The following is an 18,265-nucleotide window of genomic DNA, read 5'->3' as shown; positions in this document are numbered from 1 at the left end:
TCCATGAAAAGAAATATGCATCTAACACATCTGACAGCTGGCTATGGTACCTATGTAACAAACACTGGCCATGAGTTTCTGATACAGGTAGAAAGAAGACAAACTAAACAACTTTACAAGTGCTGGGCACAAGCTACTCTTAGTGTCCACACCAATGAACGCTTCAACTGACAAAACTCCCTCAAAAAGCTACAAAGAAAGCACATTCACAAGAACAGAGATTATGCAGCTGTGAAAATACTAAAGGGAAATTGTAGGAGGTCATCATGGTGTCTGATTATTTTTAAGTCCCTACTCATTAATCAGCTTCACACCATTTTTTTTCTCCCCAGAACACTTCATCATGACTGATGCAGAAAGACAGAAATTCTTTTCACGTGTGACTAACTTGTACCTAGAGGTTTCTACAGTATTCAATACAGGGATGTAATAAGGTTAAAAGTAAAACCAATAACACAGTTAATCTTCCTTGCTTCCTAGTTTGATGCCTCAAGGAAATTTCAATAGGGCCAGGCCTCTACTAAAACTGCTGTTGCGCAGACTGTGTCAGAAAAAAACGGAGGTTGTGATGGATAGAACAAAAAAAATTTTGACTTCCAGGGAAGCTGAAGAAACTTTCATTTTTTGTCACGAAGCAGTGAGGCTGTGGTTGCAGGCTTTATATGCATTTTCACGTATTTTTTTATCAACAAGAGGGAAGAATCCATAAACATGGAAACAGAATTACTCTATCAGTGAAGACCCATTAAAGAGGTGAAAAAGTGTTTATAGAACCAACATCATACCATCCAAATCCTGCTTTATATTTGACATTATATGATAAACAAGATAGTCACTAACAAAGACACCTGGATGTCTTCACAATTTCAAATGAGATACTATAAAGAACTTGAAAATCATTGTTTTGCTATAGTTGTTTTGTCTCCTATCAAAATGATGTCTATAAAAAGTACATAAATGGGACTGAGATTAGTGGAATGAGCAGTGGACCTTAAAAAAAAGAAAAGAAAGAAAGAAAGAAAATGCTGCAGTAAAAACTCATGTTTCTGTTGCATGAGTAGGTAAGAGTGTCCTTGACCTTCAATATGAGCTTGTTTCTTTTGAAATCACACCAGATGTTTGCATTACTGCCTTGCTGTTTAAGTAATGAATTTCCAAATTTGTGTAATCAGGTTACTTGGAACTACCCTTGCATAGCAAGGATTTAAAGAGGACTGTTTCCTTAAAAGGGAGGGAATATACTAGTCTCTGAAGTTAAAAAAAAATTCTTGCTTTTGCTTGTCTAACGGCCCCAAATTTCTGAAGTGGGATAACTACTGTTTGCAAGCCAGATTCACTGCTAAGCTGCCCTTCTTTAGACAATTATAACATCAATGACTTCAGGAGAATTGACTAGTGTAAAAGCAGAGCGATCCAGCAAAGAACAAAGCTGCGTATTTTCAAACTTCCACCATATGGTGCACAAAATGTTATGTGTTGAACTTGAACTGGTTTTTGCCTGAGTAAAAGCATCCACCTGTCAATGAAATTCTGTAGCAGGAAAAAAAAGTGACACAAAAACTTTTCTGTTAATCATCAAAGAACAAATTATTACAAGGCATCATGTTTCAGTTTATGATGAAATAAGCAAGAAGGAACACGTGAGGAAAATTAAAACTTAGAATAAAATTTACCTGTGAGATCTTTTTCCCGAAATTGTATTATTGGGAGAACCATTGTATCTGCAAGCTGTTTTGCCAGTTCAGAATGAAGGATATTGAGCTGAAACAAAGAACAGAGGAATGTTCTAAGACATAGTGTAAATAAATAAAAAAACTCTAGCACTTCCCAGCCTGCCATTTATGCCCAGCAGACAAAAAAAAAAAGAAAAAAAAGGATATAACGTACTTCAGTGCTTAAAATACATTTCTCAAGATATTCAATACAGATGGGGATTTTTTCCTAAATGCTTAATTCCTGCCTGGTATTTTTCATGGATCCAAAAACTTTTCAGTTCCCACATAATGTATTAGGGCAGTTCACTTGACTGCCCTAATTCTGATGCTTAACATGGCAGGATTTAAACTGTAATTAGCCTTTATTAACCTGTTTTTGTTAGTCTCTACACCATGGAGTTACATTCCCACCATGATGACCAGACTCTTTCCATTCATGAGGGTTACCTCGAACACAATCACAACAGGGGACAACAAATGCTCCTTTGAAGTATCCCCTGAGAGCACACAGTACAATGAGAGAAGCCTAAAGAAAAAGTAAACCTTTGGGATTCCTCTCACTGTATCATTAGAGTTATCCATGTGCTCTAAAATTTTTAACTTATTTTTTGCCCCACAACCCTATTTCCTGTCCCAAACAGCAGACCTCAATACAGACTTTTGCCTTCTTAATGAAAGTTGAAAGTAGACTAACAAGAATAACACATCTCTGATGGCACAGCCCTGCTCACAGCAGAAAGAGTGATGTGACAAATGATACTTAAGCAAGAAGGAGCTTGATACTAAGATTATCTTGAAATGTTATATGGGCAGGTCAACAGAAGCATTTAGAAAGACTCCCAGTACTTAGCAGAAACCTACAGGGAATAGAAGTGTTCAGTGTACACAGCTGCAGTACCCAACCTGTTTTCACCACACAGCACTGCAGCCTTCCCCAGACATCTTTGGATTCTGCATGATCTCACAGCAACTAAACTGCAACTTTACTAATTCACAGCTGCCCTGCATCTATACCTGGCAAGTTTTGGCTCAAACTACAGTGTTTAAAGCTTCGAAATGTAACTGTCATTTTTAAATGGAATTAAATAAAAAATTGCCCCAGCCTACATGACACATCCTGTTTCAGTCTCTTTGTAAGTTCCCTTAAGAAGTTCAGCTTTGCTCGGAGGACAGCATGTAGAATGAAGCCACAGAAACAGCTCTTAACATAACAGAAGGATGATATTATACTTCCTTATCCTGAATTGAATGACTCTCTAAAACCCAGGCACAATCTAGCCTTCAGTGGAAAGGCTCAGAATAAAAGGACAGACTCAAAGAAAAACCCCTAATATTCTATATTGTAAGAATAGAATATTAGCAATTCAAATTACCTCATCCACAACTTTCGAAAAATAATGAAGGGTAGATATCACTTCTTCATCTCCTTTGCCTAAGGCAAAATGCTGGAAACAGAAACACATATTTGGTCTGTAAATCAATAAAGGTGAATATAAAATACAACATGTATTTTACTACAAAGCTAATGAATACTCCTACAAAGTGCAATAAATGATAAAACTAAATTAAAAACCAGAAACTCATTAATACACATCCTTTTACCCTGCTCTTCTTGTTTTAAATTAAATGGATTTTGGACAACACTTAATTCTTATTATACTTATTTTAAAGTCACAGTCATGTAACAGGAGCAAACTGGTTTGTATCTTGATAAGATTATTAACTCACATTTTGCACCTTTTTGGGGGGTTTTCTTTGGTTGGTTGGTTTTTTTTAAGATTCTCAAGAATGACCTAACTCCCTTCAGCATCCTGGGGAATTTCACAACAGCCTTCACATGAAACCAAGTAAAGTGAATGCCCTGAGCACTTCTGGAACACACATTATTTACACAAACTTCTTCACAAGTGCTGAGGCAGAAAAGAAATCAAAGTCATATGCTGGACATACCTGCTTTTCATAGGCAAGGAGTTGCTTCGAAAGCTGTTGTGTGGCAAGACACATTTCATTCTACAAAAAAAAAATTGACATGGTAATAGAAATAATGAAAGGTCCTTAGCTCTGCTGTTACTACTACTTTGTTACCAGCTTCTTCACTGAATCTGAACCTACCCACACAAACATTCAATTGTGTGTAAGCGACTAGTCCCAAAATACCTGCATAGAGAAGCAGCAATAACAGGTATACTTCAGACCTAATCAACACACGGTTTAATTACTCTGAATAGAAGTAAGATTTGGGGGTTAGTTTTGGGTTTGGGTTTCCCCCACTCCAAAAATATAACAAAGCTAGATCCATCTCAAACACGTGAGCCGCCATTCCAGCATAAGAATGTTTCATATTGGTTAATCATCTTTCCCCCAAATCTACATCAATAAAGAGAACCAGCAGATGGGCCTTCATAATGCATTCATGCTCAGGGAATGTGCCAATGTAATTACAGTGCTTTAAGTGGATACAGGAGCACAAAACAGCTCATCTCTATTCTCATGGCTACACCAGCCAATGAAAGCACACACATCCTCAAGATGTGCTTACTCAAGGCAAGACTTGTAGGGAAGGCATATAATTTTGCTTGACAGCTGGAAAAACCAGACAAGCATTTGGATATGTCAATCTTTAATCAATGTATTCCTAACACTGGTATATCAGCTGCTGCATCCCTGATTTGCTAACAATTACTTAAAACTAGAATGAAAGAAAAAGGGGAAGGGGTAACTGGGACCTGTCTTAATCCCTGTCAGATTTTTCTCTTCCTCAGTAATGCAGAAAACTAATCACTTTTAATTTTATTTTAACCTTAACACAAACTATTCCTGTCTCCAAACACATAAGGCCATAGAGAGTTTATAAAACTAGAGGCAATCTCTGAACTGCTTTAATAGAACCCTTTATACTGGGGCTGATAGAGAAAACCATTAAAACTGGGACAGAATTTGTGTGCTCTCTTATTGTCTCTTGTCATCCTGAGCAAGCAGAGCACAGCACAGTAAGCCATCTGGGCCAGAGATCCTGAAACACCCTTTACTTTGTCTTGATGCCACGTCTGTCATACTGTATTACATCCTGATGCTTCCACACCACCTTGACATGTCAGGAAGGAGGGTTAATATGGGCATCAAGGCCCAAACATTTAGTCAGTCTTAAGTGCCCAAGTGCTCAGAAAAAAAACACAGCCAGCCATAGCCCAGGTAACAGCAGCTTGAACACATGGCAGGAAAAACTGATTCTGATCACCTTAAAGCACTGTGGTGGTAACACTCACAGGTGGGTGGAGATGGGGCAGTAGAGGCCTTCCAAGGTTGTGCTTTATAATAAAAAACAAACCCTGTTAAGGGCTCAGGCAAGGATAGGAACGAGCCCTAACTATCTGCCCCCAAGCTACAATAACACCTGAGAGACTTCACTACCTCCGAAGTGGAGGTAGCAAGCAATGAGCTGATGACAGGAAGGATGGGACTCCTTGCATGTATAACATGACATTAAAAGGGGGTTGTTTTTCGTTTGTATGCACGTGGGTGGAATTTAAGATTACAAAAAGAAGCAGAGGTTCTCAGACGTGGGATCTTTTTCATAAACACAACCTCAAAGAGAGAGCTGAGTAATAACTTCAAGAAGACTAAGTCCTCACACAGCAACTGTGATGCTGTCTGTAAGATGTACAGCTGGGTCAGGGTGAGAGAAATCTTTCGAAACAAACTGAGTATTAGAAACATGCCTCTTTCCCCCCCACTTTTTGTTTCAATTTACTTATTCCTGCAAAGTCTGCAATTGTATTATCTGCTCTGAAGTTGGGAAATATATTCTTCTGGGTTAAACTTGCTAACACTAGAAGAAGCTTCAGAATAATGGGCTGACACCAAAGGCATCCTTTTTTGTTAGCCATCCCCAAAGCTTCTACCAGTCTGGTTTTTACAGACTGAACCCTCAAGGAGCATTATTACTCATCATATCAGACATACACGTGGGACAGTTTGAAGATGGCAATGCAAAGAGCTGTGTGGAATAAGCAACTTCCAGTGATCACTACTCCCCATGAGTAGTCTCCAGTATGTGATAGGATAATAGGGGAATACATAAACCCTGAAGGTCTCAAAGAGGTGTAAATTAACAACACCTTCCCAAGTACATGATCAGGTAACAGCAGTTAACTATAGACCCAAGAAGACATTCGTAGCATGCTACTCCAGATACAGAACAAATTGACAGATGCGCCTGACACAAAACTTACTTTTGGATTTTAGGCTGATTTTGGGACAACAGTTCCATGCATCACTCATAACCCACTGCTGCCAGCAGGTTGCATTTCTCATTTATAGTCTCCGTTCTTTGTGTCAGAACACCACAACTTGTTACTCAACCCCTACCCCATGTGGGAGAGTTAATCCTGGGTCCTTCATCCTCCCTCCCAACACCTGTCAGACTTAGTTCCCATTAGAGGCACAAAGTCATTCATTGTATCACTTGGGAAAAAACCAAACAAACAAAAAATCAAAACAAAACCAAACACAAGCACACATCCAAAAGCTGTAAACAAATCAAGTCAAGCTATCAAGTTGAACCTCAGTCCCCTGCATAAGGAACAGGAAGCAGGCAAAGTGCTCTGCTGACCTAGTGGTAATACTGCATTGCTAAGCACACTAATCTGGGAAAGTTTGGTTTAATCCTCCTTCCATTTCTTCCTAATCAGCCTTTTCCCCTCCCCCCACTCCGCTACCAATCAGCCTCAAGACTTAGAAGTCTTAGAAGAATTTGCATTGCTTCAGTTGACAGATCCACTAAATCCAGGCAAATCATTTTAACAGGTTTTAATCCATTTGCAAGACATTTTCCCACGGAATACAGCAGCATTCATTTCCTTTATCCTGAAGTGACTGAAATTCAGTATACCACAGCAAAAGAAAAAACTGTGATATGATCCTGACTCCACATCACCTTAACATTTCAGAATTCATCACACATTTATGGAGTGGAGAGCTATTCATGAAATATCAGGCAGAAACTCAATAAAATCCTGAACAGAAATCAAAGTATTCTAAATGAAGGCAAACTTAACCAGTACTGGGCCTTGCAAATACAGTCATCTGCACTAAAAGGTTTTACCTAACAGGGGAAACACTACTGCAGCATTAATGTAAAAAAAGTGTACCGGAAGGAAGGAAGAAAGAAAAGACTGTTTGTAAATAAGCATAAGCAGTGACTACAGATGTGCTGACTTTTTTTTTTGTTTAACCTTGGCTGGCATGATAGCCCTAGGAATAGATTTTTATAGAGTTCACTAAGTCCAATTCAAATGTGTAAGGTAATGGAAATGGTGTCTTCAATCTATCATTAATCTTCCAAAAATGAAAAACCATTGATTAAAAAAACAGTTTAATTCTCAACTTATTTCTGTACCTCACCCTACCTTCAAATAAGTCAGAAAAAAAAAAAAGTCCAACTTATTTTCTGATCTAGTGCCAGAGAAAAGGCATGTGATTTTTCTGTGTTGACTCCACCTTCTTCACTATCACTACCTTCACTACCTTTATTCATGAAGCTGTCCATATCATCAGAAGAGAGTATGATTTTTCTATATCCTCTTTGCAATAAATATCCATGCCATTAACCATTTACCACTGAGGCAATCCATCCATTTTTAGAGTATCTTTTTGTATTTTTCCAAAATCAACTCTGAGGAATAATCTGCTGAAGTCTGAAAATATTTCCATAGATAACTGTCTAACAGACTACAAATCTGAAGGCATGTAAAGGATTAAGTTGAGCTATAAATTAATATCTACAGACACAGAACTACTCCAGCATGTCCAATTCCAATCCCAATATAACAAAGCTTTCTGCAAAGCAACTTTCCTATGCCTGCTAAAGTTGGCATTTTTAAAACCCTACAAGTAACCAGCACAGAGCAGTGTTTACTTCATATAAACAACAAGATACTGGTAAAGGTCTGCACTGGTCTGCACTATGAACGTGCAGAATGACACATAATAAAATTTAGGTTACATCTGGGAAAGCTTAATGCCCCACAAATGAGGAAAAAAACCAGGTTAAGGAGAAGGTCCATGAGGCAGTTGCAGCCTTCCCATCCCTTGAGAACTAGGCAGCACATTTACCTTCAAATCAGGCACAGCACAAAAAGAATTGGGTCTTGATGCAACCGTTTTATGCAGCGCAATTTATATGTGCTTATCATCTTCCTACAAAGTAGAATTCTCCAGCAATCTAGTAAATGGCACAGCTCTACAGGCTTAGGTTTGCATATTAAATGGCTTGGAAACATGAATCCAGAGTTGCAAGGAGCTAAGCCTCACCAGGGTGATCAGGCTGCACAGCACTTTACAAGATCAGGCTAACATATGGCTTGCCCTGCTGCTGGTTCACAGCATGGCATTCCGTCCTCATAAACAGGAACAGCTCAGCAGAGGATCACTTCATAGATCCAAGAAATAGAAGACACTAGGCAAAGCTCCACGGTATAACAGCAAAAGCAGCTACAATAGGATGGCTAGTTCAGTAGGGAAATAATCTCTTCAGTTTCTTTCAAAACAATCACTATCAGCAAGGTACATTTATGCTTCCTCAAATCTCCAGATCCTGCTTAGTGCAATGTCAACTTGCTTCCAGGCATGGCGACAACTCCAACTTTATAGGCAATGTTAAAACCAACTCCCATGCCTTTGTTAACACATTAGTGCTCACGTGGTAATGTGCTGATAACCTCTGTTAGCAACATACGGTGAACGCGCCTCAGGAAGGTAAGAGATATATGATGCATACTTACAATGAATATGGAACAACAATACAGTACTTCACAGAAGTCAGTGCTGACAACTGTAGTTTATTGCAAATGTTTATCCTTTCTACTATCTATTGAAGCTCCTCTATGTGGAACCGAAAGTTTACAAAATGCTAACTTAAATTTTATTCCTTAGAAGGTTTTGGGAAAAAAGTCTTATCATTTGAAAAGGGAACACAATAGTTCCCTTACACATTAAAAGAAAGCAATTAAAAGAAAAACTGTATCGCTGCTTACTTGCTATTTAAGCAAGAACTAATTTAAGAACGCTGAACACTTGGGGTTAGCTCTACAACATAATAAATATGAAAATTCATGCATACCCTAAAGAGCCTGACACCTATCTACTGAGTCACAGCCTAGTGAAGGCAATGCATAGGAAAATGAAACAAACAGCACTGTAGAAAAATGCAAACATGAGGTGTCCTGAATTTGTGGAGAGAAGTAACACTGTTATGAAGCACAACCTAGAACAGCCCTGGACAGATTGAAGCTGTCCTGATTCCCATGTAATGTGGTACCTATAACCAAGACTATTCCATAATTGTCAAGAGTTTCCTTAAGAGTCTGGACATAAAAAGGCAGTGAGCCCCAGAGGCTGTTGCAGCTTTACCTGTGTGACTCTGGAATTACAAGACAACTGCTCACAGAGACACAGATGCTGAACAGAATTACACTTCACAATTCCCATGCTGTCCCCTCTCCAGATATATCTATAAAGACAGCATGTGTTTCTTTTTACTCCTCTCTGGCCATCACTGCCCCTCGTATCTAGACAGATTTGTCCGGACTCATGACATGAAACCTATTTACAGTGACAAAATACTGCATCTTACTTTCCTTTAACCTGCTTAACTGTTTATCCCTTCTAATAGTCAGTAGAGACACAACAGTCTCCTGACTTTCCTAAATGGCATTTTGTTTCAAGTGAAGATCCCAGCTCAGCCATTTCTACAGCATGATGGAGAACTGGAAATAATAGTAAAGCTCTGAAAATCATTTACTATGACAGTGGTAAGTCAGGAAGGTAAACTGTGCACGCTTTGCTTATACACCATTGCAAGAGCCTCAGCATTGTAACTTGAGTAAACTGAATTTTCTAACAATCTTTGCTTGCTGCATTATATATTGGTCAGGTAATAAAATGTATAGAATGACAAACACAACATTCACAGAACTCAGCAGTAATGCCAGACGCAGCATCAGGGCTTGCTTGCAAGGAGGAAGAACTACAGGAATAAACTCTGTAAGGAAGATTTCCCCTACAAGATCGATATCATGATAACTACGTCAGGGTACCATAACACAGATGGGAGAACTACAGAAGGAAGTATAATATATACTCACAAGGATGTGGTTTATTTGATGAACATAAAAATGCTTCACTGTATTTACACACACGGGTTTGCCAGATCAACCAAACCTCACTCCTCAAGCACTGCTTTTGATTCCTGTGACTTCTCCTCAATCGTGGCATCATACACTGCATCTGCCTCGCAGCATCGCAGCCTCTTTTTCACTAAAGATCTCCATGTGCAGGAGAGAGTCACCACTCCATCACACCTGGTGTGGGTGCCCAAAGAGGTGAGAGCACTGTCCTCATCCTGCAGAGCAATCAGAGGCTTGTGACATTCTGAGGGCCTCGCACCCAAAGGCAACCTGCTGGCAATGTATCATCCAACTCCAGCCTGTCTGTTATTGGCCCTTCCACACCCAACAGCTCCAGGTGCCTGAGCAGCATATCCACTGCTACACCCTGTGATAGGATGCTGCAGATCCCTCCTTACACTCTTTAAGTCCTGCCTGAATACACATAAGTCTGAAAAGATGTTTAAAAAGATTCCCATTTTCCTAAGGGTTTTTAAAAACTCTGGGCAAATATTTCTCTTTCACACTGCTTTCAAATTTGCTGATCGAAGTGTTCAAAGCAGTTTGAGCTGTCAATTTACAAGTTTACTGCTGCTCTGCACACAAAGCAGTGTTTTGAGACAACTATATGCATATATCCACAAGGATAATTAACAGCATGCAGTTGGTACTAATTGCTACTCCCCTGAGACTTTGCACTGAATCCATTCAGAACCATTAACTATTGTTATTTGATCATAAGCTACAGTGGTTTGAATTACATGAAAATCTGAGTTTTCATCACAAGAAACACCAAACTTCTAGTAAACTACTCCAAAAAGATCTTGAAAACATGGTTAAGACATCTAGGAAATATTACAGTTCAGAACAAAGTTAGGAAGAAAACAAAATTAACATTTTTAAAACTGTCATAAGTGTTTTGAGGAGTTATAAACCCTGAATTTCCAAAACTGCAGACTAGTACAACTCACTGCTTTGTCTGACTGCCATGACTGTGATTCCAGTCATTTTTATGGCCATTGGTTTAAAGTAGGTCAGTAACCGTAATTCCTATTTTACAGGTATGGAAATCAGAGCAGGGGATTGCGATGACTTTGCAAAGAGAAAATTTGACTTTGCAGAGAGAAAATTTAAGTCAGGAAAATAAAAAGGCAAATTCAGAAACTGACTTCTCCATACTCTCAGCTTTTACAGGGTTGGTAGCACATGCTGCTCCTGAGGCCCAGACAACGTGTGTCCTAACAACACAACAACAAAAATTCTTTTTCTCTCAAGTTGTGATTAGCCAGCCAAGAAATATTACACATAGATTTTTCTTAACTGTCCATTTAGGTTTAGTAGGCAAATCAGCCTTCTATTTCTACTTCTCAAAATGGCATCAAACTCTGAAGACATATTTCAATACTCACAAGTGACTGAGTATGTCAAACTAAAGCAGTGTTCAGGAAAGAAGTCCCCAAGAAGTGCTGGGAAAATGAAGCAGACTCAGTAGTACTGCAAAGTACAGATGGGTAAATGCACTGTGACAGTGAGAAGAAAGAGGAAATGTCATAACTGTGGAGCAAGAGAAATAGAGAAGGCTAAAAACCAAGATGAAAAGGAAGAGGCAAACAAAAGCAGATAAAGCATTTTTTCTTAAATCACAGATCACTTCCTAAAATGCCACCCTAAAAAGTCAGCAGGGGAAAGAGACATGTACTCCACAAGCTGGACACTTGAAAATCAAATGTATCTTCTGATTTCCTTCTTTAATCTGTTTCAATCCTATCTGATCTTTGGTGTCAGATTCCTACTATCCAACGTGCCCACACTCTTCCTGCTCTTAAAAGACTCTCCCAAAACGCCCACCACTGACTTTCAGTGCTGATTTCATGTCACCTCTCCAGCCCCTGGCTATGTGCTGCATTGTTTTCTATGTACCTAAGCTGTGTTGTAAGCCTCTGATTGCTCTGCATTTGCACAAGATCCAGTACATGAAGACTTTGAAGCTCGCCAAAGCTGGATCTTCCAGGTGTAGGTCACTAGATCCTGGGAAATTAGTTCTTCCAAGTCAAACTATCAGTCACTCAAAGCATAGTCCCACCAAATGGACACATACTTGAAGTAGTCTTATAGCTGAACTGATTCCTAATAATATAAGAATCAGAATCAGGCACTCTTCCAGTAAATTCGAAATATCCCTATTGTCCTCATCTCTCTGTGTACTCTAATTTACTGGTTTAAGAATAGAAAAACTGTTTCTAGGGAACTCAGGTATCTAACCTACATAAATACTTGCAAAAATTCCATGACATACTGTGTATGTCTTTCAAGACCTAGATAGGGTATTTTGAAATATCTAGTTTTATGCACATGGGAATCAGCTTCACTGAAAATCACTCTGATTTACAGTAACATTTTCCAAAGCACTGGATATAATTTACCCTATAAGTTCTGCTTTCGAGGGGATTTAGTCATCTAGATCATGTAAGCACTTTAGAAAATGTTATTTTTTCTGCTCCTGCTCCCATACTTTTTACTCTGGCTACTGGAGGTACTTGACTTCAGTATGACCCAAAGTGCACATTCTCTCTGTAATCAATGGGCACTGACAGCTCCTTCCAAAAGGTGAGTCACAGCATCTAAGTTAGGTGCCTAAAGTCAGTGTGAGTACCTGTGCATTGTGTTTACATTTAGGTAAGCAATTTTGTCAAGACTGGCCTTCCAATGCACCCTAAGGTAAGGACATACCACAATTTTAATCTCATGAATTGCTTGGAGACAGACAAAGCAAACAAGATCTTTTTCATGAATATGACTTTTCTGCGCATTAAGGAGGGAAGGGGCTGAGATACCAGATGAAAAACACCCACAACTCCCCTTAAACCGCAAGAGGTACAGGTACTTTGCAACTTTCATGTAAATAACAGCATCATAATAGCAATTTATCTTCTACTCCACCGTGAACAAAAGAAACGCAAATGAAAAATTACCTGAGCACCATAGACTCGTTGCATTGCCTGAAGCAACTGGTTTGTATATTCAGTAAGGGTTCCTGCATCTTCTTCAAAGACACTGAGCAAAGACCGAGTCTTCAATAAAAGAAAAAAAAAAGCAAATGGTTTTAATCCTGAGTGGAAATATTAAAAAGAATCATAAGCAAATCATAGCAAAAAATAAAAATCAATCAGAAATAATAAGCCTTTACCTTTGCTTGATTCTGTTTATTCAGAATCTCAAAACACATAGAAATTAGTTCTTGTATTATGGATAGGTAAACTGAGATATAAGGAGGAGAAGTGATAAAATGCTATGGCCAAATCCTGACTCCCAGTCTCTTGCTCCAGCTAACAGACAGTCCTTCCAACATAATTCGGAATGTAAAAAATCCTGAATATCTGCCTGCTGACTACAGTAATTCAAACCACATTAAGGACTCTGGGTCAAACACCACTGCTTGCTCACTTTACTTCTCTAACGTCAGATTGCATTAAAAGCACCCCTTTCCAATGAGATAATTTACACAGTATTATTCACTCTCAACTGTCTTGAGCAACTCTTACAGGGCCACCGCCAAAATGAGCTGATGTAATGAGACCAAACAACTGAGTGTTCATCTATAACAACAGGCACAAAAGATACACCCACTCAGAGATACCCTGTACTTTCTCCATTCTCCTAACTCATCCTCGTCAGCAAATGGGGACAGGGGAAGAACATAATGACTTGTGTTATCTTAAACACATGAATTCCCTTGGTTTGTTGTAGTGGAATTATCAAGAACAAAGAACTATACTGCTGACACAGCTCGAGACGAGAAACAAAGATATTTCAAAATAATGCCAAGCTCAAGAATTTGCTAGATCATTACAATAATTAAAGAGGAAAGACTGTCCCTTTAACAAAGTCATGCTCCATCCTTAGTCTTAACTCTGATAAATCCAATCTATTTGATGCTAACTGGAAATGTCTTTCCATCTGTACAGCTAACTTCCATGACAATAATTAGCTTCATCTGCTTAAATGAGGGGCATGCATAAACTCCAGTACTTTCATAATCATGTCAGTCCTGTAACAGAGAAAGTGCTTTAACTATCCCCCTATTACAGGAATCTCTAATGTACCTGAAAAATCCAGGTTCGAATTTGGGAAAATTATTTCTAAGTTTTAAGATACTCCACAGAAGGCATATCCATTTCCCCAAGGCATTTATTCTTCTCTGCAAAACTCTCTGCCCAGACTTCGTTTGTCCTGAAAAACTCAACATCAGCATCCTTCAAGAATCCTGGCCCATGATTAAATATCATTTCATCTCTGCTGAGAAGTATGTAAGTCAGAAATTAGTGTTGGTCAGCAGTTAAAATACAGGACTAGGGAGGCAGTCTTTGGATTCTTTCTAAGCACTGAACAGGCGTACCTTCTTACTTTGAGTAACTAAAAGCCCTCAACGTTTCAGTCTGTTAATGTGCTAAGCTGCTACAACACTTCCTACCTTAGAGACAATCCAATAAATGCATTTGGGAAACTAGTTCGAGATCTTAGCATGTAAGGGAACACATAATACCAAGTGCTGTTTTCAAATAAAGAGAACACAAAAAACAAAGAATGGAGAGAAGGCCACGTCAATGAAATGGATACCAAGAACCCAAAGGTATAAAAGACCTTTGTGCAGAACTTCCCTACAAGGATAGTGGCATGATTTTGAGAGTTTTCCATATCAAGCTATTATTTCAGTAACTGAAAACATACTGATTTTCAAAAATATCTGGTTTGAAATGCTTTATTTTCAATGATGCATTACAACAAGGAAAATAATGTCAACAAATAATCTGTATTTATACAGTGCTCAACTCCCTTGTTTTGTGTTACAATGGCACATGAAATGCAAAGGGTATGAAGACGGTTAAAAATAAATCTAGGGAAAGCAAAAATTTTAAAACTTGCATGTTTATCAAGACAAATATCAAGCCAAAACTAAAAGGTTATAAAGAAATTGCCTGAAGTAGGCTACGAATCACACACTTCTGTATGCTGGAAAAGGCTCTCAAACACAGGAATGCCTGCTACATTTGTAAATCTTATTGAATTTTTGCAGGTTCATTTTTTCAGATGTCTAAATATGGGTTGAAGTAGAACAGCTCTGGGAAATAACTTCTGAAAGTCTTGGCCTCTGTTATTACCACGTTGTTCAGAAATAATAAAAACAGTAAATGATTCAGGCAGTTTGGAAGTTATTCTTGGAAACTTTCACATTTAGGAATACCACTTTAAATCACTGCAACAAAATACCAGCATGTGTATATTTTCATTGTTGCTGTTTTGACAAATTCTGGAATAACAGCTAATGCTGCTGAAATAAACCAGTAATCCAAATATTAAGCTAACATTTAGGAGGCCCCATTAATTGCAACACTATCTTGACTTCTGGAAAGACAGAAAAAAAATTTTCTGCTTTCGTGTAAGTATTTCCCTTGGTTTTAGCATGACTGTTGACGTAAATTTCTCTCCATTTTGTGGCCAAACACTTCAAAATTAAGACACTTCTTACAGCTTCTTTCAGCCCTTGTCTGGAGACAAATCAAGACAAAAGTACTGTATTGTTGAGGAGAGAAACCAAGTTTCAGAAACCTGATGAAGAAATAACTTTGGCCTAATTCTTCTCTGTCTTGCACATAATTTACATACTTCACAGAATTTATACAAAGTGAGGTTATATCCTCACTTCACCATCCTTTTGCATTGCTGTAAGTGATTGCACAGAGAAAGGAGAATCAGGTCCCTTTACACAGAAGTAAACAATCCCGTAAGATGCTATGCTGCATGTTCTATGGGACAGAGACTGACTTTTTGCCTTGATTTTGCAGCACCTGGCACAGTGACCCTGTTGTGCTGTGAATCTAAAGCTCTCCCCAGGAAAAAAAGTAATAAAAATATAAAAGACTGAAAAAACCCACTCCTGTTTCCTTCATCCAAAAAATACATTTTAGCAATATTGGGCCGTTATAAAAATTAAAGAATGTCCCTCCCTCCAAAAGTTGTAGAACTTGAACAAAAATATTGACCAAATCAAGCCAAAGCATCCTGAAAATACTCAAGTTTATGCACGCCACAGTATTCCAGTAATTGCAAAGGAGATGTTAACAGCCTTCATTTCAGGTCAGAAGAAAGATGAAGACCTCCAAATTCAATTCAGTGCATTGTTCAGCTGCTTGAAGTCAGTGTTACATTTTTAATCATGGAGGGAAGTGTTGACTGAAGAGGTAAATGAGTTCACTTATCCTGTGTGTCCAGTTCTTCAGCTTCAGGATACAGTGGAGAGGTTAACACTAAAGTGTCAGTAACTGCCTATAATAAATCTAACATATTTTGGTAAACTGCGGAATATAGAAAAGTTCAGGCTGGCAAGGAACTCTGCACATCACCTTGTCCAAACCTCTGCTCAACGCAGGGCTAACTCTGATGTTACATCAGGTGACTCAAGACTTTTTCCAGTCCAGTTTTTAAAATTCTCAAGGCTGATCACATACATGCTGTACGAAACAAATGATGAAAATCTTTCTTACTAGAATGGGATTTCATATTACAGAAGAACAGGATAAGAAGAGGTAACCAAGATGAGCCCCAAGGCTCATTAACTCCTGACAGGTGCACATCCAATCTTTCTTTTAAAATGTCTCATGACAGACTCTATAACATGTGACAGCAATACGCTCCACACCTTACCTATTCATTCCTCCTCTTTATCCATAAGCAGACGAGTTGGGATTACAACACAGGGCTACCTGGGAGCAGGATTCATGCTGATCCACTCCACCTCCCCTTCTTTTTTCCCTGTTTCACCCATTACTTTTGTATCTCTGTCTGCACTACATTGTCCTCAAGTGCACCTTCCTCTGTGAAATTTCCACTCTTTCCCCTTCCCTTTATTTCTCTCTTCCATGCAAACTTCTTTCCTTCCATCCTCCTTTCCCAGTTCTCGAGGCCTCACACACCTTCAGCCCCTGGAAACATTATGATATGGTGTGTTCTTCGCTGTGGGGTTTGGCTTCCACAGTCCTCAGGGGTCATTTCTGCAGCTGTGTCACATCACGGTTCCAGCAGTGGGGCACAGAGGAGAAGGAGAAACATCGCCCCCCGCCTGTAGCTGGGAAGGAAAGGGCGGCGACCGCCTGCCCTCGTTTCTCAGACTCCTTCAGGAGGTCATCTTCGCTGGGATCTGCCTCATCTCGTCTATCCTCACGGGAAGCTCCTGTATCTGAACCGCGGCCCCTGGGAGCGCTCACACCAGCAGGGAGGAGCAGGCACGCTGGCGGTGACACTCCTCCAGCCCACTTCTGCCACCGGGGCCAGGTGACTCTGCGCACAGGTGTCCCTTTCCCTGCGGGAGAAGCCAGGGCACCGAGCCATGCCCACCTGTCCTTCGCCAACACACCTCACCTCTCCAGGGCAACCCTGACAGCCACCGAGCGCACACCGGGACAGGACAGTGTGAGGAAAGAGCCACGGGAGTTTCTCTGAGGGCGGTGAGGAGAAAGGGCGCTGTGCCTCCGCAGTGGGGAACAGCCCCCTTCCCCAGGGACCTGTAGGAGCTGACTCTGCCTGGTTTTCCCCTGATTGATGCCCGGCGGGACATCAGAGCCTCCGCCGCCGCCACACGGTGCCTGCCTCACCGCATCCCTGCTGCCCTCCGGCTCCGACAGGCGAACTCACCCTGACCTACTTCTCGGCCCCACCGCCCCGTCCCCCTGCACCGCCCCTGTCACCCCTCTCTCCGCCGCGAGACGCCGCTCCGCGGCCCTCCCTGCTGCTAGTGCCCCCCGCCCCGGCCGGACCCGCGGGCTGCCCGCCGGCACTGTCCGCCCCAGTGCGTCACACCGACCGACCGACCGCCGGGCGGGCGGCCGAGCCTCCCCCGGCAGCGGCCTCGGCGTCGCCCCCGGCAGCGGCCGCTACCTGCGGACTGTCCTGCAAAGCCTCTTCCAGGAGGAGCTTGTCGACGGCGGGCATGTTGGCGCTGCGGCGCGGCGGAGCGCTGGCAGGGAGCGGGGTGCGCGGCGCTGACACGCCCCGGCGGCGGGGCTCGGCGGCGTCCCTCCCTCCCTCCCTCCGCCTGTCCGCGGCGTTCCGCACGCAGCGGGCTCGGGCTGGACGGGGCCGGAGCCGCCCACTCCGCCCATTTCCCGTCCACTGGAGGAAGCGAGTCACGGGGAAGGCCGGCGGGGGGTGGGTTTCTGCCGCCATTAACTCCACGGGCCGTGGGGATGGAGGTTCCAGATGGAGGGCGCACCTTCCCCTCCTCCCCGGGCGCGGGTAGCAGGGCTGGAGTGGCCTCGCACAGCCCCGTTCTGGCTCCATCCCCTGGGTGGCAGGAAGGGGGATGCAGTAGGGGCTGTGGATCCCCCCTCA

The 18,265-nt window shown here is 41.1% G+C and overlaps 1 protein-coding gene across 1 annotated transcript in view; it reads right to left on the bottom strand.

Moving 5' to 3' along the window:
* APPL2 (adaptor protein, phosphotyrosine interacting with PH domain and leucine zipper 2) overlaps window positions 1-17,940 on the bottom strand; it is a 33,714-nt gene extending 15,774 nt beyond the window's left edge. The window contains exons 1-5 of the mRNA XM_027680436.1: window positions 17,813-17,940; window positions 12,853-12,951; window positions 3,666-3,725; window positions 3,089-3,160; window positions 1,674-1,761 (exon numbers count right to left, since the gene is read on the bottom strand). Coding sequence (XP_027536237.1) covers window positions 1,674-1,761; window positions 3,089-3,160; window positions 3,666-3,725; window positions 12,853-12,951; window positions 17,813-17,866 — 373 coding nt within the window. The 5' untranslated portion in view covers window positions 17,867-17,940. The remainder of the gene's footprint in view (window positions 1-1,673; window positions 1,762-3,088; window positions 3,161-3,665; window positions 3,726-12,852; window positions 12,952-17,812) is intronic.
* Between the last annotated feature and the right edge of the window lie 325 nt (window positions 17,941-18,265).

Source organism: Neopelma chrysocephalum, unplaced genomic scaffold, assembly GCF_003984885.1.
Source record: "Neopelma chrysocephalum unplaced genomic scaffold, ASM398488v2 Primary Assembly neopelma1_59, whole genome shotgun sequence".
Lineage (NCBI taxonomy): Eukaryota > Metazoa > Chordata > Aves > Passeriformes > Pipridae > Neopelma > Neopelma chrysocephalum.
Note: the sequence above shows the minus strand (reverse complement) of the source record. Positions and strands in the feature narration are given on the sequence as shown.